The sequence below is a fragment of the Alligator mississippiensis genome, chromosome 10, assembly GCF_030867095.1.
Source record: "Alligator mississippiensis isolate rAllMis1 chromosome 10, rAllMis1, whole genome shotgun sequence".
Lineage (NCBI taxonomy): Eukaryota > Metazoa > Chordata > Crocodylia > Alligatoridae > Alligator > Alligator mississippiensis.
Genome location: NC_081833.1, coordinates 39,200,721 through 39,222,114, shown reverse-complemented (window position 1 = coordinate 39,222,114; position 21,394 = coordinate 39,200,721). Strand labels below are relative to the sequence as shown.

The 21,394-nt window shown below is 48.4% G+C and overlaps 1 protein-coding gene across 3 annotated transcripts; it reads left to right on the top strand.

The window, feature by feature from the left end:
• Positions 1–1,235: 1,235 nt before the first annotated feature.
• On the top strand, positions 1,236–21,391 carry SLC38A7 (solute carrier family 38 member 7). 3 transcript variants are annotated; one of them, XR_002093451.2, is made up of 12 exons: positions 1,236–1,324; positions 5,601–6,087; positions 6,273–6,471; positions 6,880–7,024; positions 7,865–7,963; positions 12,009–12,066; positions 13,040–13,154; positions 14,614–14,761; positions 14,981–15,180; positions 16,516–16,570; positions 16,728–17,578; positions 21,129–21,391. XR_002093451.2 is itself a non-coding variant. In XM_006271710.4 (11 exons), the coding sequence occupies exons 2-11, from the start codon at positions 5,821–5,823 to the stop codon at positions 16,828–16,830; spliced, it is 1,389 nt and encodes a 462-aa protein (XP_006271772.1). In that variant the 5' UTR covers positions 1,236–1,324; positions 5,601–5,820; the 3' UTR covers positions 16,831–18,749. The 3 variants fall into 3 exon arrangements, 2 of the variants coding, with proteins under 2 accessions (XP_006271772.1, XP_019352859.1); XM_006271710.4 differs by lacking the exon at positions 21,129–21,391 and having other exon boundaries at positions 16,728–18,749; XM_019497314.2 differs by lacking the exons at positions 1,236–1,324; positions 21,129–21,391 and adding an exon at positions 3,212–4,128 and having other exon boundaries at positions 16,728–18,749.
• Positions 21,392–21,394: the final 3 nt, after the last annotated feature.

Sequence of the window (21,394 nt, the reverse complement as noted above, 5' to 3'; positions counted from 1 at the left end):
TGAACTTGCAGGGTCAGGACTCTAGTAAAACAGGCTCAGAGATTGATAAAAACCAACAGGATGCCTGGAGAATAAGATGACAAAGCTGTTTCTCAAGGCCGCTGAAACTGAACAGCCCAGGGCCTGGTTTTCTAGGATTCTGCTTGTGTTGTTCAGATCAGTATTATACAAGCGTAGAACAGCATCAGCTGGGTGCAGTGTAATTTTACAGTCACAATTTGTGCTAGTATTAGAAGGAATCTGGCCCAGGGATGACAGAGCACCAAGGAGTAGCACCAAGGCATGAGAGCTGCTGAACACTTGAATCTGGTATTGAAATGAATGAGAAATACAGACGCTCAGGGCTCTATTTGCCAAACCCCAAGAGTCACTGTATGGAAGCCAAGGGATGCACAATTAAAATTGGTACATTTGCAGAACCCAGCATTTGGTTTAGAAAAATATTTCCCCTCCATTATCCTGCCTTTGGGCTCAAGCCAGGTTCCCTACCTACTCCTCACCTTCTCCGCCAACCTTTGTTCATGACCTGATCCGAACATGTGATGTTTGCACTGAGTTGCTTGGCTCCAAATACCAGCAGAATTCTGAAAAGGGGGACGCAAGTGGGGAGGGGCATCGCCACATATACCACAATGCATAGGTTCTTTCCAGGTACCATGAATGAGGGGCTTTACTGACATGCTGGGGGCCTCGGGATGGATTATCCAGTTTAACATGGAAGCCAAAACACAAAGAAGCTTGAATCAGCTCAAAACAATCTCCAGGGCTGGGAAACAAGAGCTTCCTGACCACGAGCAGCTAACAGAGCACAGCTGTCTGTAGGACAAAGAGTGCCTTGATTGGTGGAGCATCAAGACCAGTAAAAAGGAGAAGGGTGCTGAGGAATGAAGTTTGGAAGGGATCAGGCCAAGTCTATTGAGCCCCGAAGTCAACGGACTAGCTATGCTGCTGCCACTCCAGGGCAATTTAAGCTTTGGCTGGATCCGCTCCTGGTCTCTCGTGTCTCCCATCCGCAGGATCACACATCACAGGAAAGCAGGGCTGGAAGGTACCTAGCCCAGGCCCCGCTCACAGCAGGTGCATCCCTGACTAAACCAACCGGCCTGCCCAGCCTGCTCTCGAGCGTGCCCCAGGACGGGGCTGTGGGACGCGGCGCAGGCGCAGGCAGAGCTCTGGAGCCCACGGCTTCCCCCAGCGGGGGCGGGGCGGGGCGGGGCGGGGCGGGACTACGCTCCCCAGCCTGCAGCGCGCGGGGCCGAGCCGCCGGGACCACGTGAGGCTCCAGCTGCTCTCAAAAGAGCCGGAGCCGGCGCCGGTGTGGGAGGTAAGAGGCGGTTGTGGGGGCCTGCTCTGACCGTTGGCGGAGCTTTCCGCGCATCAGGGGCTCTCCCCGGGCCGCAGCTTCCCAGCTCCGCGGGGCGCCGGGAAGGACGCGCGCGGCTGGCGAAGGGGCAGGGCCGCTGGCAGGGGGTGTCCCGGGCAGCAGCAGGCCTGCCTGGGCGTGGGTGAAGGGCCCTGCGGTGCCCTCCGGCCGGGCTGTGTCCTGTCGCCCAGCCCAGCGAGACCACCCGAGGCGGAGTCCTGGGCTAGGGGCAGGCCTGTGACAGCGGCTGCTCTCCGGGATCCTCCGCTGAGACGAGGCCCACAGTGCCTCTGGCCTGGCTCCCAGCCTAAGCAGTGGTTCTGCCCTTCTTTGGACTAGGACCCATTTGTGAACATCAATGGCCAGTCCTGACCCAGTGGCCCTCACTCGTTTAAAGGAGAATCCATTTCTGACATTTGTTCCCAGCCCTTTCCTATATTCTTGCGACCCACCTTTGGGTCACAACCCATGGGTTGAGAAATGCTGCTCTAAGGGACCAATGCAACGTGCTTCAGAGGGAGGGCTGAGCCCATTTAGTGCACCAGGCAGGCTAAACCATGTTCTGCTTAAGGATTTCCCAGGCTTTGGGGCTCCTGTGCCCTCTTTCTGCTACATGTGTCAGGGTGATTTTAAGCTTTCCTCAGAGGCATTGGATGTTGGTGGCAGCCAAGCCTGGGGACTTGTGCCAGTGCTCCTGTGGGGACCAAAGCTGGAGGTTCCTGGCTAGAGGGGCTTGTCCTTCTGCTCGGGGTCTGACCAATTGCCAGATTTGGAGCTCAGAAGGAATTCTACCCTATGCTCAGATTGGTACAGACCATGGGGGCTTTTGCCTTCCTCTCATGAGGGTCATGGCCCTCTACTCAGCGTCTCTTGAGCATTTATTGATGACATTTCACAGAAGTAGGATGTTGGCTGCCACAGTTCTGCTTTACTTGTGGCAGGTTAGGGTGTTAGGTCTATGTCATATCAGGGTTGATGGTTGTCTGATGTAAAGTTTAGATTATGGTTTGTATGGGATGGTTTGGATAGGGATGATACTATTTTAGGCAGGGGGCTGGACTAGATGACCTCTGTAGGTCCCTTCCAGCCCAGCTTCTATAGGATTCTGTGAGTTTAGATTGTACTAGAAGTTGTATTTTGAGGGTTTATATCAAGCAAAACTAGTTTGGTTGAGATGGAGAACACGTTCCCTTACCTCCATGATCTGCCCGTCTGTTAGTGTGGCCTCTACAGTGCATCAGTCGGCTGAAATCAGAGTTCAGGTGTCCACCCAGGGCTTCTATACAGTTCAGCTTACCTGAGCATTCCTGTCTGTAACCAGTCACCTGGCTCAGAACAGGATGTCTCCTCTGAAGAATCGGGAGCCATTAGCAGGGTGGGTAGAGACACACCTGTTTATTTGATGACTGTGCTCTGTTTTCTTTAATCCTGTGTTGTAATGCTGATGTTGTACCGTTAAGTTCTCTTACTGGGTTGCACTTGCAGTTGGGCCCTGGATCTAGGCCTGTTAATGCTTTGGTTTGAATTGATGCACAATAGAGTAGACCTCAGTCTACACCCTCATTTCTTTGTTTTCCCTTTTCCAGATCAGAATTAAAACAAGCTTAATTAAATGTGTGCACCATAGAGCTGTCTCTGGCACCACTTGGTGTCATTACTGCCCTGAGGTGGAAGGAGTAGAGTATCAATGATACCTCACCTTAGAACAGTGGTTTTCAACCTTTTTTTCATGTGTGGACCCCTAAAAATTTTTCCGTGGAGGTGCAGACCCCTTTGGAAATTTTAAATGGAGGTGTGGACCCTAGTGAACTGTAAGTGTGGGTATTCATGTACTTTCTATTGATCATGATAATCTTTTGCAGATCTCTTGGATGTAATCTGTGGACTGGTCCTCTTTTTCTGCCAGGGGCAGGGTGTCAGACACAATGATCCTTTGTGGTCCCTTCCAACGATACAATCTATGACTCCCAGGGGTCTGCGGACCAGAGCTTGAAAACCACTGCCTTAGAGTTAACCTAGGAGTTGTGCATAGCAAGACAGATGATGATGACAACCTGAAGTCCCCTGTGAAGCTCTACCTCTTCCTGTAATGAGGAAACACAGTCTAGCTTCATAATTTGGGGAACCTGTCCACACTGTGAGTGTATGAGCTGTTTCTGAATAGCTGTCTGTAAATATCTGAACATTCACCCTTAGGATTAAAAATTGTGTGAGAGTTTGGATTTATGCCTTTTTGCTTAGCAATTATTTTTCCTGCTTTTTAACTTTAGGGAATTCCCTTCTTCCACATTTTTTTTGGAAATCACTTGGGAAGACCCACAGCACTGGAATGGATACTTGTGCTAGTCTGAGAGTCGGGTTGAGAAGTTAATTTTCTCACAGAGATATCTTTCCTTTCGGCTGCTTGTCAAGAATTTGATTTAAAGATATTAACAAAATCCATAAAGACTCATACAGCTCCCACACCACTACTTCTCATTTTTTTTAAATCAAGTTTTGCTTTCACAATGCTTTCAGTGGAAGAGTGTCTGTGAAAAACAGGGAAGAGAAGGCCTGTCTTCTAAGGGTAGAGGACCGAGGAAATTGTCTCTCCTCCTCTGTTTTCCCTTTCTATTTTGGGTGTCCCCTTTAAGCGTTGATTGTAGTTCATAGTAGCCTCTGGCAGTGGTTCTCAACAGGGGTGTGGCTTTGAATGTCTCCTATGGAGCAAGATCAGGAAACAGCTGTGACTGAGGAGCTGTGGGATTGGACCAGGAAGAGCTGTGGTAAGTGTGAACTCCAGCCACAGCCCTTTGCACTGCCTGGCTGGAAGGAGCAGCATGGGCTGTGGAGCTGCCATTTGCACTGCCCAGCTGGAGAAGCTGGGTGTGGTGACACCTGGGGCAGGCAAGACCATCCTCCCCCCACCAAAAAAAACCCTCCTTACCACAGGGGTCAGAGGAGTTTTTCCCAGAGCACAGAACTCTTTAGTAACCCTGCACCTGCCTGCTTTAGGTTTATCAGAATATCCTAATACTGGCAGGAGCATGCTGCAGCACTGATTGAGAAGCATGAAGATGAGCAGAGGCAGGACAACAGTGGTTCTCAACCAGGGTGCAACCAGACTCAAAGAATTCGTGTAGGGTGCCCTGACTCTAGAAAGGCTGAAAACACCTGGTTTGTTGGATGATTTTATTAGATGTCTATCTGAGCCACAGAGGTCAGGACTTTTTACAAAACCTGGCTGTGATTTTTAGGGTTGGAGAAGGGAGTCACTTGTTATAAGCTCGAACTATTTGAAGAGGCCTATGTGCTATTTTTATAGCAGTTCTTTAAATTATGATCTTTTATGCTTGTTCTTATCTCAGAGGTGTTTTGGTCAGGTTTGCTGAGATAGGTATGGAAATCTGTTGTTTGTTTCGCCAGATAAAAAAATGTCCCCTCTGTCTGACTGGTCATTCCAACTTCAAGTCTTTCCCTGAACTTCGCCCCACAGGAGCAGGCAAACTCTTGCAGCACTTGCAGAAATTTGGGCTGGAAATAAGGAAGTTGATTTCGAAATGCAGCTGTTGTTTGTGTCAGCATCAGGTCTGTGATAAGGCACTAACTGCACAGCCTTGGAGACTGAAAATATGTTAATCCACAGAATAATTGCAGTGCAAGCTGTCTCTTGTGTCCATGGTGCCTCAGTGCTGACTGACAGTCAGTCTTCTTCCTCTGTCAGTTCAATCTACTAGGACAACTCTTGTGGCTTGCACAATACGGACTTCTAGGACCTGAGCTGAGACCTACTAGACTTGTCTCACATAAGCCAGTTATAGCAGTGCTGGGTTTCTTGGCTCGGGCAACAGAGGCTCCTGCTTTAAGATCCAGTGATCCCAGGTTCGTTCCCTGCTGCTGGCTGCCCACCCATGGGTGTAGTGTAGAGGTTCCCAACCACCTGGCTGTGAAGGGTTGGCTGCTGGGTCATGGCATGAGCTTTAGGCGGCGGCAGCTCTGCCATCGGCTCAGCTCCCCAGGTGCATTCTGCCCCCAGCTGCATTCCCCTGCCTGGCCCAGCCCTGTGGCCCCTCACTACTGCTGGTCCACGGTATAAAAAAGGTTGGGAATCACTGGTGTAGTGTTCCATTTTAGTGAAGGGTGTAGTTGTGTAGAGGCTGATGGAGTACATGGGCAGTCTGGATTTTGGGGCCAGCTCTGACTGGCATGACTTCCACATGCACTAGGTAGTGATGCTCTTCCCTTTGTCCTCTTCTAGGTGCAGTGAAGTGGTCTGTGCCTGGTGCCCCCCAAGATGGTGCCCATAACAGGAGAATGAATCTGACTGCCTTGTAACTCCTGGGATGCTGGACCCTAATGGGAGTCAGCATTATAGAGTGGTGCTTGTTCTGACTGCAGACTTGGCACAGTGCTGAAGTGCTGAAGAGACACAGAGGGGTGTTAGTGTTGTGCTGGTTGGCCACTGCACAGCAAGGGAAATGGCTCAGTACAATGTGGGGATCAACAGTGAGTTCAGAGACTGGGAGTGGAGTGCGGATGCCGGGGAGCGGGCAAGGCTGCTGCAGAGCCCCAGTGTGGAGACTGTGCCCAAAAGCAGTGAGGGGCAGGAACATGGCACAGGGGCCACCTCCACCCTGGGAGCCATCTTCATTGTGGTGAATGCTGCCCTGGGTGCCGGGTTACTCAACTTTCCTGCAGCCTTCAGCACAGCAGGTGGAGTGGCAGCGGGGATCACGCTGCAGATGGTGAGAGGAGCTGCATGGGGGGATATGGGCACCTCTACAATAGATGAGACTGGATCATGTGGGAGACATGTTAGAATGTGGTCTTTCTTGCCAGCCCTGGGCCCTGTCATGGTGCCTCAGCCTGGGAGGGATGGGTGACAGGGGCTCTGGTATCCAGCACTCTGACTGTTCCCATCTTCTCCCAGTGCATGCTGGTTTTCATCATTGGAGGCCTGGTCATCCTGGCCTACTGCTCACAGGCCAGCAATGAGAGGACGTACCAGGAGGTGGTGTGGGCCGTGTGTGGCAAGGTCACTGGCGTGCTCTGTGAGGTTGCCATTGCTGTCTATACCTTTGGCACCTGCATTGCCTTTCTCATCATCATCGGGGATCAGCAGGATAAGAGTAAGTACCTGGGGCCTGCTGTGCCTGTCTCTGGGAATGGGGTCCTTGTGAGTGAGAATGAGAGGGCTTGTGTCCCCTGGTAGTAGCTGGGCCCTGCTGTCCCTGAGAGCTGGGCTGAGATGTCTCAGCATTGGTCTGTGTCTCCACTTGCCTGAGGATAGGATAGTGCTGCACAGAACTGATTTCTGTGGCCCATCTCAACTGTCATGAAAGCTCACAGTAGATGTATCTCTGCTGGGCCCCAGGAGCTTACATTTCCTGTCCAAGCTGCCTTTCTTCCAGCAAGCCCAGCCTGGACTGAAATCTCCTTTCCCTGCCCTCTAGCCACAAAGAAGATGGTCCATGCAACTTGGCATTGTGCTTAGCTGTTCCCTGACTGCTTGATTCTGTCCTTGTCTCCTCACCTAGTCGTTGCTGCGTTGATGACGGATCCAGAGGGGGCAGACAGTAGCCACTGGTACACAGATCGCAAGTTCACCATCAGCATCACTGCCTTCCTGCTGATTCTGCCCCTCTCCATCCCAAAGGAGATTGGCTTCCAAAAATATGCCAGGTGGGTGGGGAGAGCTGGACTAGGATTGATGTATGAGAGGACACAAAGGGAACAGGAACCAGGTGTACTTGACTTGGAGCCTATGACCAGCACGTTCAGCAGTGCTCTCAGAGGCAGTGATCTAATGAGTAGGGCACTGACTTGGAACTGGGGAGAGCAGGGCTCTATTCCCAGCTTTGCTAGTAACTTCTGTGACCTTGGGCTGATCCCTTCTCATCTGCCTTACTTTCCTCACTTGTAAAATGGGGACATTAAAGTGCTTTTAGATGCTTAAATGAAAAGCACTGAATAATTTCTTTCTCTGGGGCAGTATATCACTAGTGTTCCTCTGTTCAGCTTCCTGGTAATAAGGGATTGAAGGCTGTAGCTTTCAAGTGCCTTCTGATATTTCTGGAGATGAAGACAGGAATAGGAAAAAGGACAAGGAGGGATCCTAAGACATTAGTAATCTCTTAGTCCTGTCACACTGTCTAAAGAGTTGATGGAAGAAGTATTGATAGCTGGTGAGCTAACCGCCTCCCTCTCAGAACAGGGCTAGACAACTAGAGATACTCCAGCTAGGAGAAGTGGTCTGCCTAGGCGCACTGCCACCAGTGCAGCTGGACTGCTGGTCATTGTCATTGGAGACTTAAAGTGATAATGGCCGTAGTGAGAAAATTAGATAGATCATTGTGTGGTATTGGAACTGTAGTAATTTCCTCCAGGTCCTAGAGAGAGCCATGGGGATGTACTGGGGAAAGGGAGAAGCTATTGGTCGATGTCCTTCTTCAGGCTCAGGAGATCTGGGCAGGCTCTGAGGAGATGAGGGGGCAGCCCTGTGATGTATTGTCTGTCTTGCAGCTCCCTCAGTGTGATTGGGACCTGGTATGTCACAGCTGTTGTCATCTTCAAATACATCTGGCCGGACAAGGAGATCAAGCCAGGGCAGATCCCCACAAGGTATGCAAGAGTGGGCTAATGCAGGCTCCTTTGGTAACTGGAGACACCCATGCTTCAAAATGGGGTCATGTTGATTCACATGTTCAGTTTGGGAGGTGAAGGGCTGGATGTCTCCTTAGATCTCACCCAGGGCAGCTGGCTGTGGTTAGCAGTGAAGTAGTCTGCTCTGCAGCATATATAACTGTCATAGGATAGCTCCATAATTCTTTTCTGTTAAGTACATGGGTCTCCAAGAGCTGATTGCTGGAACTGCCTGCAGACTTCGAAAAATAGTGGTGCTTGGGCTTTGGCCATTTCTAAAAGGTTTGCCTTGTGACTATAAAGGACGGAACTATTGTTATTAGTGTGTCAAGTTATCATTTGACTAAAGCTTCTTTGCGTTAATCCCTCTTAGAGAAAGTAAAACAGCTATTTGTGTATAAATATGAATTTGAACTACCTGAAAGGTGTCTCTGCTCAGGCATGGACAGGGAGACGTGAAAGGGAGTAGTAAGAAACTGGAGAGAACTTTATTAATTTGTTTTCGGTCTCCCAATATGTCTTTGCCTGGGAGATTGTAGGGCAGGGACTGTCCTTGTTTTTGCTTCACAGAAGTGCTGGTCTAGCCTACCACCCCAAGTGCTGTACCTAGCCTACTCCTGTTAGAGTTGCTGTCTTGATTGTATTTTCCTCCTTCAAAGCTACTAGACAGTATTCCAACTGAAGATTAATTCTTATATAATAAAGGGCATAGTCTGTCTTTCTGTCTGTAATGCTCTTGGAGCATTCCGGTTAGTGAAGCAACCGGTCAGAGTGTGGAGTGCTGCCATGACAGTGGAGACAGAGCGGTGGGGTGAGGCCAGTGGCGCTGGTCTTACCCCCATCCCTTCTGGTTCCATCCCCACCATCATTGCAGTACTCCACTGCCTCCAAGGAGCAGGACTGGGGGGCAAGGCCAGCAGCGGTGGAGGCTGCGATCGCACAGGGTGCTGGCAGAGGGGGTTGAAGGGGATGGCAGGGCAAGCTTTCCCCCTTGCTCCTGGGAGGTGGTGGCGGTGCAGGGTGGTGAGTGGCAGTGCTCCATCTCTTTCCTCCCCCCTTCCCCCCCCCCCCCCCCCAATCATTCTGGACAGGCAATTTACTAGTACTTCATAAATGGAGGGAAAGGAGTTCTTGAACATTGCATGCCTGCCCTAGCTCCAACATTTCTCAAAGCAAGAGGATAATCAGAATAAGATGTTGGTTTTCTTTTTAAAATCCCATAGTTTGTGAATCTTCAGGGCTAGTAAGATCTGTGGTGCCACATGAGGAAGCTGGTATTCCTTATGGTTTGAAAAACTGTGTAGCAAAACCCCAGTTTTTCTTTTTTCTTTATTTTAAAATGCATTCCCTCCCCTTCCCCAACCATTTCTGACTTTCTCTCCCTCTCTATTCCCTATAGGTAAGTAGAAGTAAGCTAAGATGTAGGATAAGCTTTAACATTTTATTTTAGGTAGTAAGTTTTATTTTTCTCTCCCTTCTTTGCAAATAAATGCCCTGCTATTTTGATATAGATATCCACTGTTTTATAAGTAATAATTATTATGCTTGTGTATTTATTTATTTATTTTACTGCTTTTATATTGTGTGAGTACAGTTTTAGGCCTATATATGTAAGTTAGCATAAGTCATGTCAAGCCTTCATCTTATCTACATGCCCAGTTGTGTAACTTATGACTCATACTACCCCTCCTATGTAACTTGGTTCCTGAATGAATGGGTATGAATGAGGGTGCTTGAGAGACATTGGCAGTAGGTCTAAAAATAGCTCCCTCTGAATGACCAAACCATCAACACCAATACCTGGACCAATGACCCAGCCCTTGGAACCACCCTCAGCATTCAAGAAACAAAAGATGAGGCAACCCACCATTGTGCCAAGCTGCACATGCTCATTAAGAACACCTGGAGCCCTCTGGAACAGAACTGACATTGCCTGGACAGGCCCTCCCCATAGGAGATCAGAGGTAGTCTGCCCCATAAAAAGGGGTAGAGAAGACTGACTCCTGGGAATACCAGACCAGCTCCACGTCCCACCGCCTGTCCACCCCAGATGCCCTGCCGATGACCCCCCTCTGGACAACACTGAGCTGAAGGAGACCCCTACTGGCAATCAAGGACCCACTTTCAGCCTGGGATAGGTAGATATCACCTGCATATTTCCTCCTCCAATTTGGATTCTTATCTCTCTCCTCCTGGACTTCAGGCAATGCACCAAGCCTCTTTAACCCCTGCTGCCATTGTCTCTGTGTGTATGTGCCTGGACTGGTAGTGTATGCATGCATGCCTGGTGGGGGTGCATGCACCCAGAATGTGTATGCGCCGAGTGTGTGTGTATGTACCAAATTGATTTTTGAGTGTGTGCATGTGCAATTGTACACCACACCCTCCTGTCCAACAGTGCAGTATTGAGATCCTGAGGGTTGGCCTGACCCCACAGGGCAACAGTTGAACCTAAAAATGGTTATTCAGACTAGATAAAAACAGAAACTGATTACCAAGCCTGTGAGCTTTGAGAGTCCTGTCCTTGGACAAAATGACTCTTTCATAGCTACAGAGTTTAGATATTAATAATACAAGGAAAGAATGGAAGTATAATTTAACTAAAAATGCTTCTGCCTTACCAGAGAAGAATACTGCTATTAGTCTTTGGTGGTTAAATTTCTCTGTGTGCTGAGTCGTGAAAGACCCTAGGAGGAGAGGTTGAGAGATCTGGATCTCTTCAGCCTATACAAAAGACAGCTGAGGGGTGACCTTGTAGCCACCTATAAATTTATCAGGGGAGGACAGCAGGGAATTGGGGATGTGCTGTTTACCAGAGCGCCCCAGGGAGTAACTAGGAATAATGGGTGCACACTAGTGGAGAGCAGACTTAGGTTAGACATTAGGAAGAAATGTTTTACGATAAGGGTGGCCAGAGTCTGGAATGGGCTTCCAAGACAGGTTGTACTCTCAACTAACTTGGAGGTCTTCAAGAGGAGGCTTGACAGTCACCTGGCTGGGGTCATCTAATCTCGGTCCTCTTTCCTGCCAGGGGCAGGGAGTCGGACACGATGATCCATTGGGTCCCTTCTGTCTCTATAATCTATGTAGTTTGAGATGTCCATGGGACAGAGCTTGCTCTCTGCGCCGCTAGATGGCGATCTTCCCCTTGAGTTGAGTCCTGGCATGGTGTGTGTTTTTTTTTCCTATCTTGGCAATAAGACAGTACTGAAATTATGCTCACTTGTAACCATTTGAAAGCTTTCCTGTTTCTTGAAGCATTAGGGGTTTCAGTCCTGATGTCTCTGCTAGTTCCAGTGTGAGTTGATTAAATTGTCAGTCTCATCCTTTAAGTCAAAGGTAATGAATGGCATGCATGCCCCAAGTGGCACAGGCAGCCTCTGCATGGCATGCAGCAGACAGGGGACTGAACAGGCAGCATAGTGGCAGATAGGGCAGAAAGCAGAGCAGCAGATTGAAGGAGAGCAGGGTGGCATTTGGTGGGGGTGGCTAGTTTGTGGTATGCCTATCAAAAAGGTTGGCCCCCTCTACTTTAAGTATTCCCTTTAGGCATATGCCAAAAAATGGGGGTTTTGTATCTCTGTGATTTAGATGCATCATCTGTTCTGATTTTCTTGAAAGCACACTTCAAGAAACACAGTTACCATTTTCTAGTTTGTTTTTTTTTCAGGCAAACTGGGGTTAAAAGGGGAAAGCACAGGCTGAGATTTTAAACAGTGACTGACAGGCTTTTAAAACCAGTATTTTTGTGGGGAAGGGTATTTACCTTTTACAGGGACCAGAATTTTGGTGAATGGATGTTGCCCATTTCCTTAGACTCCAGCCCCTTCAAAGTGTTTTGAGTTGGGCATCCAGAAATGATTGGATGAAATACTGACTACTATGAGCATGCAGAACTGCAGTACAGAGCACCCCCCCCCACCCTCCCAATGCCCTCTGTAACATGAGCTGCTGGGATCTATTGCTTAAATTTAGTTTCAGTTCCAGCAATTACTTGAGTGAGTGAACTGTTTCCTCTCCACAGCCCCTCCACCTGGATGGCTGTGTTCAACGCCATGCCCACCATCTGCTTTGGATTCCAGGTAAAGCTGCTCCCAGAAAGGCTATATAGACAAGAGAGAATGTGTTAGGACCAGGAAATGATGATCCAATTTGGCTTCTTGTTGAGATTGTTTCAGCTTGCCCAATACTGCAGCCTGGTCTGGCTGTAGCTCTGGGCTGGAGCATGGTATGGAATAAAGACCAGAAAAGAAGGACACAAGGGAAACCAACGGGATTCTCAAAATGGTAGAAGCTAGAGATGGGACTGGCTTATTGTGCTCCCAAGTGTCCCTTGAAAGCAGTGCTGGGTTGTTTCTTTGGAGACATTATCAAGCCTTATGTTCAGCCCAGGTCTAATAGTCCCAAGTAATTTAACTTCTTCTACTTCCCCTTTAAAATGTTGGCCTGGAAGTTTAGCCAACAGCTTCCCTCTAGTTCAATTTTAGTTACTCCGAACTATATACCCACTGCAACAGGATTTTCAGACTGATCTGCTGCACCTTCTAGACGAATAACTCTTGTCCAGCTGAAGGAAGAACTCTCCCAGCTGAGCCTCCTGCTTGTTGAATGGTGCCCTGGCATAGACTCCCTGGGGCTCCAGGAATCATCCGGGTGAGCAATGGCAGCTGAGGAAGGTCAGCTTCACCATTGTGTCAGTTTTGCAACAGTGTCTCATGCCCATCAGGGCCAGCACAAGGCCTGGCTTTGTGCAGGCTGCTGCCTGGGAATAAATTTTAGGCTTAGCTTGAGCATATGGGACATGGGGTCCTCCTGCCTTTGTCCACAAATAAAACCAGGTGGCTTTTTAACTGTCATTCCCTGCTTCTGTTTTCTACCCCAATAATGTATGGCAGGGTGTGGAAGGGCTGCTTGCTCCCTTGAGTCTTTTTTTTTTTTTTTTTCTTTTCTCCCCACCCCTTCCCCTAAGTCTTTGTACATGAGTCCAGGCAGAGCATAGAGAGCTTGTGCCAGCAGCCCCATACATTCTGTTTCCTCTCTCTTTCTCTCTGCCAGTGCCATGTGAGCAGTGTGCCTGTCTTCAACAGCATGAAGCAGCCTGAAGTGAAGACCTGGGGGGCTGTGGTGACGGCAGCCATGGTCATTGCTCTCTTTGTCTACACGGGGACAGGTAGGAGCAGTGGCCTTCCATTCTGCATGGTCCCCACCAGGCCCGGCTGTGGCTCCTGCAGCATGTTCTCCTGGTAGACTGGCTGGAGGAGCTGTGAGTTGCCCTTCAGCCTGTGGGTCCCTGTGGGAGAGACCTGATGCCAATGTGTCTGTAAGATGTCTTATGGCCAATTCCTGAAAGGCTGGCCCCCTGGGGAGCTGCAGGTTCTGCACAGTCAGCCTTCCTACCCCAGTCTCTGTCCCCCTAGCATACCTGCGGTTTAGGCCCCAAGGGTGAACACAGCCACCTCCTTATAGATTCATAGATGTTGGGATCGGAAGGGACCTCAGTAGGTCATCAAGTCCAACCCCCTGCCCTGGGCAGGAAAGAGTTCTGGGGTTGGATGACCCCAGCTAGGTGCTTGTCCGGTCTCCTCTTGAAGACCCCCAGGGCAGGGGAGAGCACCACCTCCCTTGGAAGCCCATTCCAGATTCTGGCAAGGCTTACAGTGAAGAAGTTCTTTCCAATGTCCAACCTAAATCTGCTCTCCATCAATTTGTGGCCATTGTTCCTAGTTACTCCAGGGGGTGCTCTAGTAAATAGAGCATCTCCTATTCCCTGCTGCCCTCCCCTGATGAATTTATAGGCAGCCACAAGATCACCTCTCAGCCTTCTCTTGTGAAGGCTGAAGAGATCTAGGTCCCTCAGTTTCTCCTTGTAGGGCCTTGCCTGCAGGTCCCTAACTATAGGAGTGGCCATCCTCTGAACCCTCCCAAGATTCTCCGCATCCCTCTTGAAGTGTGGTGCCCAAAACTGGACTCAGTACTCCAACTGCGGCCTGACCAGTGCTGCATAGAGGGGAAGCATCACCTCCCTGGACCTGTTTATCATGCATCTGCTAATGCAAGATAAAGTGTGGTTAGCCTTGTTGATCACTTTGTCACATCGATGACTCATGTTCATCTTGGACCTGAATAAGGACTTTTTGTTGTCCTTAATTTTTGTCGCCAGTCTAAGTTCTAATCCTGCTTTGGCCTTCCTGATTCCCTGCAAGTACAAGTTAGGTATACTCCTCCTTGCTAGCTGTGCCCTGTTTCCACAGCCTGTATACCTCTTTCTTTGCCCTTAAGTTTTCCTGGACTGCCTTGTTCAGCTGAGAGGGCTTCTTGGCCCCTTTGCTTCCTTTTATGCACAATGGGATTGTCTCCTTCTGCACCTGTAGGATTGCTCCCTTGAGGAATGACCACCCTTCCTGGACCCTCATTTGCCAATGCTCTTGAGCCTTAACTCCTCACTAACTAATTTCCTGAGCACACTGAAATTAGCCTTTCTGAAGTCTAGCACTTCAGCCCTGCTGGTTAGTTTACCCACCCTTTGCCAGATAGTGAATTCAATCAATTGATGGTCACTATCCCCTTAGTCCTTCCCATAGCCACCATGTGCTGCTGAGATCCTTGCCCTGCTCACAATTCTCCACCAGGTGTCTGTGGCTTCCTGACCTTTGGAACAACCGTGGACCAAGACGTTCTCCTCACCTACCCCTCCAACGACATCCCGGTTGCCATTGCTCGTGCATTCATCATCCTGTGTGTTCTGACATCCTACCCCATCTTGCACTTCTGTGGCAGGTGAGAGGAGTGGGAGGCAGTTTGTGGATAGTGCCCTCTGGCTGGTAAACAGAAATAGCTCTTCCCCAGACTGATCGGCATGGAGGAAGCAGTGCTCCAGCTGCTCGGGAGACCATGCTTGCTAACTAAGCAGAACTGAGGGAACTGGGATCTGATGCCCAAAGTCTGGATTCACAGAGGAAGCCCCCTGCTACTCCTGTCTCTCTGCTTCCCATACAGGGCTGTCATAGAGGGTCTCTGGCTACGCTACAAGGGGGAAACAGTGGAGGAAGATGTAGTGCTTGAGAGGCGCCGGCGTGTGTTCCAGACAGTCAGCTGGTTTCTCCTGACTCTCCTCCTGGCCTTGTTCATCCCTGACATTGGCAAGGTCATCTCTGTCATCGGGGGCCTGGCCGCCTGCTTCATATTTGTCTTTCCAGGTACAGCTCCATGTGCTTGAGTTATGCTGCAGACAGTCAAAAGTCACCCAGCACATTGATCAATGCAAATTTGTTACAGTGCGCATGGAAGTCAGAGGCTTATGCTCCAGGAATGAATTCTCCAAAATATGTGTTCCCACCAGATTGGGGGTGACCCAGATATAGCCCATAGAGCTGTCACCCAGCCTATGGGACTCCCCATGGGTCCAGATACTTGATGGTGGGGGAGTAGTGGCAGCATGAATTAATGCTACCATTGCCTGTCCTGCCACCAAATTTCTAGACTTGTGGGGAGCCAGATAGGTCAGATGGTGCAACCGAGCGTGCTGGATTGGACTTGCAAAGCTAGATGAGTTGGGCACCACTGCACCAGAAGATTATGGCATTTGCCTTTTATCCTGTCTACATGGGTGTCAAAGCTCTGTGGAAAAGATCATGGACCAGCAGGATATTAAAGCAATCTCAAAAGCCAGTAGCAATGATCTTGAGCAATAGTCAAAAACAGTCTCCTCTCAGGGGGAGGATGGGCCATTCAGGACTGAATTCTCCACAAAGGAAACCTAAGGTCATGCTCAGGCTTTCCCTGGCAGGACCCCAAGTCATTAGAAGTAGCATCAAGGCAAGGGTTGGCCCCGGCACCTAGTGAAGTCAGCCAAATGGCTATCATGGCAAGACAGGATTGGTGATCATGGTGGAGTTTCATGTGGGATCTAAATGGAATGGAAAGTGAGTTTTCCAGCCAAGCTGCTCTGAGTGGTAAGGCAGGAGAAGGACCTGAGCACACCTCCAAGCCAGGTCTGCAGGGCACTTGCACACAGTGCTAGAGGGGATAGAACTTCCCTGGACTCCTGAGTGCCCTTGGATAAGGGAATGCAATACAGTGTATTGGAGCAGCTGGGGTGGCATGGTTGAGTTGATCAGTTCCCCTGTCTGGCAGCAGAATGCACCTGTAGGTTCAGGTTGTGCCTCTGGATTCTCTCAGTAAGCCACCCAGGGCTGGGAGCATGGCAATGTCAGTGTTCTGGGAAAGGAGGGTTGGAGTTCTCCATTCCCCTTTGTCAGTTAACCAGCATCACTGGCAGCCTGGCTTGAGAGCTATTTTACCCTTTTCCCAGACTGGGAAAATTAAGGTGTTTGGTGGGCAGCTCATTACCTTCTAACTCACTAGAAAAGGTCAAGGGCAAACATAGAAGTATTTGTTTCTCCAGTAGTTCGTAGTGCACATGACCCCTCTTCCTCTAGGTGTGGTTGTTTTAACCTTTGTTCTGAGGTCTTTTAACTGGAGATGAATGATCTACCTTGCTGCTCATTATTTGCCCCCCCTCTTCCCACTAGGACTATGCCTGATTCAAGCCAAACTTTCTGAAATCCAGGAAAGCAGATCAACCAGGTAACATGAACTGATCTTGTGCTTCCTCCCCCTCCCTCCCCTCTCTCTTCCCAAGACAATTCAGGCCTTGTTCCCATCTGTAGGGAGCTGCCGGCATTGTGTTGAAATGGGATGCCCTCTCTAAGATTTCACATAAACCTGTGTTCTGTATCCACAGCTGGTGGGCACTGGTCAGCTATGGGGTGTTCATGGTCACCCTTGGAGCTTTCATCTTTGGACAGACCACTGCCAATGCCATCTTTGTGGAGATGATGGCCTGACTCCTTTCCACTTGCTGGTTGATGCTGTCACCTTTGGGAGGAAAGGGAGTAGCTTTTTCTTTGAGCCAAAATGGAAAGGAAGAAACTGATTCAACTTCTGTTGTTCCCAAAATGCCAGTATAAATGGATCTTCTTCCTCTTCAGCTAGGGATTCCTGCATAGAGCACCTCTTCCTCTATGTTATTAGACTGTTTTACTGGGGAATTCCTACAGTGTTCCTATGTTTCATTGTCTAATGTACCAAGTCAGACTATTATTCTTTAGCTGCTAGCATCATGGTGAAACCTGTGTATGTTTGTCAAGATTCACTACGAGTATAGCTCAGACACTGTTGCGGTAGTGCACACCTGTCATGATGTCATCATGATGAAGGTTTTGAGAAGAACATGCCTTTTTTAGGCAGGAGACCATGTTACTTCATACAGAGCATCTTTGGCTGAAGGGACCAGATTCCTCCCATAGCTTTAAAGGAGCTTAACCTCCCTGTTCTGATGGCAAAATTCCCAGGGAAAAGATGTAAAGGGAACTATACCCATGCTTTAACATTACACATGGATCACTTTCAGGTTTTTAGTTTCGTGTAAGAGAACCCCAGTACATTTTCTGCAGGAAATATATTTGTACTGGTGGCCAAATACAGATGAGTGATCTTTCCCACAGCCGTGGAGAAAAGGAATGATCCACATCTGCCTCATGAGAGCTCTGCTGTGGTGAAAAGTCTCAAAAGACTGGGGAACAGGTCTATCAGGTGAGTTGGCAAAAAGGAATGCTCTTTAATCCAGCTCAGAGCAATCACATTAAATAGGGAACTCTGCTAATCTGCTTTCTCAATGGCTTGACTAGGCTATCCAGCTATCCATCTGGGAAAGGATTCTGTCATATCCATTTCTCTTCAGTGCTTGTTTTTCAACGTGGCTTTCTCATCTGTTGTTTTCCAGTCCAGTTTCTAGTGCACATAGGGGAATGACTTCTACACTTGCTTCTCATTGGCTTACATTTTTTTTATCGGCAGGTGCTGCTGTGATTGGCTGCTTTTGTCCTAAGCGTGATTTTGCTTCATTAGTATTGGGTGGAAGCAAGGCCAGGGAAAACGCAAAGCAAGCCTGTGCTGACAGGCCCTGGGGTAGCAACAAAGCAGTGTAATGTTTACAAAACTGATGCTGGTCTCTTCTTCCAGTGTGGAGCTTGATCACTCTTAAGTTCAGGTGCTGTGACTCTATGTCTGTCGAGTCTAGTTAAGTGCTTTTTGGAGATTTCCATGTCAAATCTGTTCTTCCAGGATGGATGTTAGTCAGCTAGGGCTGGGTGAGAGGACTGAATTTTAGGTTTAAAAGAATACTTTTTTTCAGGTAACTAATATCTTAATGATCTATATCTTGGGACTTGTTAAACATGTAACATTACAGTTTTACTCATGGCTGTTTACTAATCACTGTTTCTCTCAGCCTGGACAAGTCTGTTTCACTACAGTTTTGAGACCAGTTTTTACTCTGAGCCCTTTGTGGGTGAGCATTTTTTCAGGATCACAAAACTATGCTCCTTGGGATCTATAAACCTCTCAGACTTTTTTCTGACTTTTTTTTTTTTTTCTTCAAAAGTAAACTCTGGGGTTTTGTTTAGTATAAAACCTAAAGGAGTCAAGGGAATTTTAGGATATGTTTTTAGTGTGGCCGAACTCTTGAAGGGACCTGTATGTTTCTCTGGATGTCTGTTTGTTCTCAAGAACAACAAACTACTCTGACACAGATTTGCAGTGTTGCAATATGGTGTGTGCAGCCTGTGCATTGTAACAGTCTGTTAATAATGTGTTTCTGTTCTCCGAATGGGGAGGGGAAGTGGGAAGGAGGGACTTTCCAGTGGAAATATTTTTTATTTTATTTTATTTTATTTTTAAATAAAAGTTGCTCTTTACAAATGTTCTTTCTGATATGGCTCCCCTGTATGTCATACCCCCAGGCTGCCCGTAATATCATCCTATGGGCTGTAACACCTAATGATGTGTGTTTCCTGTGGCTTGCCATTTAGCAGGGCCACAGGCTGATTTTTCATCTTCCTGCATTTGCTTTGTGGAAAAGATTTTTGTTTAGGTTTTTGAAAGCACATGTTGATTTCTAGACTCAAGAACTTAGCTCAAAAAGTCCCTACGCAGTTTCAGCCTAGTTCTGCTGGACACATTAAAGCCACCACAGTTGGCACATGAGTGTTGGGGCTTGGTAGAAAGGTAGGGATTAAACATGTCTTGGAAACTGAGCCTGTCCAGGAGAAGAGGTCTTCTCAGCTGAGACTTGAGGCACATGGGGAGTGATGTGAGGAAGCTTGTACAGTCGCACCCTGTGCTCTCTGCCATGTGGCATGCTAAATGGAGCTAATTTGGTCCAGAGCATTGTCAGTCTAGGACCTTCCAGGCACAATGCTATCAAGAGAGGCTCAACACCCACCTGTGCTGATTCCAATAGTCATCCAGTATTGCGTATATGTTTGTCCCCTGAGGTACTAGCAGGAGATTTTGGGAGACTTTCCATTCCTGTCTAATCTTTTCTGGGACCTTTTAACATTAGTTAGTTGAAGCATGAGAAGCCAGGTACTTGGACAGATGCTCATAGCATTCTGCAGTGAGCTGCCAACAATGTTGATAGATGGATGTTCATAGGCTCCAAAGCTGCTACTGCCAATATCCCTGCCTCTGTATTGCAATGCAGCTGTTCTCACTGACAAACATCCCATAACTGCTTGTCTGCCTTGAGGAGAGGGGTGACCTGAGCCCAGACCTGACCTCCAAGGACTTCTTGGATTTCAAGTCTGGTTTTGCCACTTGCTGCTTAACTTTAGGCAAGTGGCGTTTATTGAAGTTCAGTGCACAGCTACCATTGGAGCTTTTGAGGGATTCCAGGTGCCTTGGAAGGTCTCTGCCTTGGTTTTCCTAACTAAAATGAGAATCATGTTCCTGTAGAAACAAAGCAGTGAAGGATTTAGTTTTAAGGAGGGAATGATGCACCCCCCACTTCATGTCTAATCCCAGTTTCAGAAGCAGCCTCCTGTCAGGATGGGGAACAGGTGGTTTTCTGTGATGTGGTGTCTTTGACCTCCCAAACCAGGAGCTGTAAGACAAGCTCTCCCTCCTCTTTGCTATCAAACTATGTTCTCCTTTCTTCTATTGCTTGGAACTAAATATTTGCTCATTTGAGTGCAGAAGAGGAGGTTATCAGTGTCCCAACCTTTCTCAAGATCGCATCTCTCTTGTGAGGGCTGCAGAAGGCATAAACACTGGTAACTGCAGCCTGTATGTAAATCACATTTTCTTTTTCTGTTCCTGTTCTGGAGAACAGAGATGAAGGGAGCCCATGTGTGTATGGCAGGTTTGATTGATTCAAACACTGTTCACTTGACACGGCTGTGATCCACAGCCTAATTCCCTTCCTAGCACATCTTTCTTTGGCACTCATCACTGTGAGGTTTGTCTGGCTCATGCTTTCTTCCCCTCTTTGCCCTGATACGTACACCCTGAATTAGCTATAACCTGGGGAGAAAGCAGATTCTTCTATCATCTACCTACCTAAAGATGACTTGAGTCACAGAGCTGGGCACCTTCTAAGAATGCTAGGGGCTGATGTTCAGCAGGAATGAGCACACCATACCTTTACCAATCCCAGTTGGTGTTGAGGGCTTCCTAGTTTTTCTGAGAAGCAGGCTTAAAAGGCTTTTGCTGCCAACTTCCTGATACTTTCCTTTGCTGGGGAAGGGGGCATGGGGTGGTTTCTATCTCCAGTGCGCACCCCTCTGACTGACAAACCAGGTACTACTTTGGTTGGTGCATGAAAGCAGAGTCTTGTCCTCGGAGAGAGGCTGACCACAGACTGATCCCCACAGGGGATTGACCAGCTTTATTCCATGGGGCTGGAGCATGAGCAGTGTGTTATGGGGAGGTCCTGTTGCTGCACTAACAAATATGGCAGCTGACTGAGCCACGGCATTGGTAATCTTTTTCTCTCTGTACAAGGGATGGGTTTGGGAATATTTGCAGTTGTCTCTCCTGCTACCTCCCCTCTGCGGCTTGTAATATGGAAGCAGAACTGGGGATTCCAGCTGACACCAAAAGGGCAGGAGCACAAGCCAGGCCTGGCTGCAGGGAGGGGCACCCAGATTTGGCCTGATCAAAGGCCACTTTGGCAGCTGCTCCATAGACTGTAACCAACTCCCATGGGATGGCAATGCTGCCCTCTCCATTGAATCAGACACGCCATCTGCAGCTCCATGTCACCAGGATGCTGAGAGTAGTGTGGTTTATGCTGTCCTTTCAGGCTGTACATCCGAAGTGAAGAGGAACAACTTCCAGGCCCTACTTTGCTGCAGGTTGATGATCCCCATCCCCACTTTAAAGGGTGCTGTCCTATGTTAGGAGGAGCCTGCTGTTGCAGGGCAAGGATACAACAAACAGTAACTCTTTTTTATGCCTTATGATGATTCTTGTGATTTTTTTTTTTTTTTTTTTTTTAATAACCTTTCATGTATTTTTCTATGTAGGATCTGGAAAGCATTTAATAAAAGCTTGTCTTGGTGTGAAGGG

Bases quoted from the DNA above. Each gene is read 5' to 3' on its own strand.
- SLC38A7 (XM_006271710.4), top strand. From the start codon at position 5,821: ATGGCTCAGTACAATGTGGGGATCAACAGTGAGTTCAGAGACTGGGAG. The intron at 6,088-6,272 runs GTGAGAGGAGCT...ATCTTCTCCCAG, and splicing joins CGGGGATCACGCTGCAGATG to TGCATGCTGGTTTTCATCAT. The intron at 15,181-16,515 runs GTACAGCTCCAT...TCTTCCCACTAG, and splicing joins CTTCATATTTGTCTTTCCAG to GACTATGCCTGATTCAAGCC.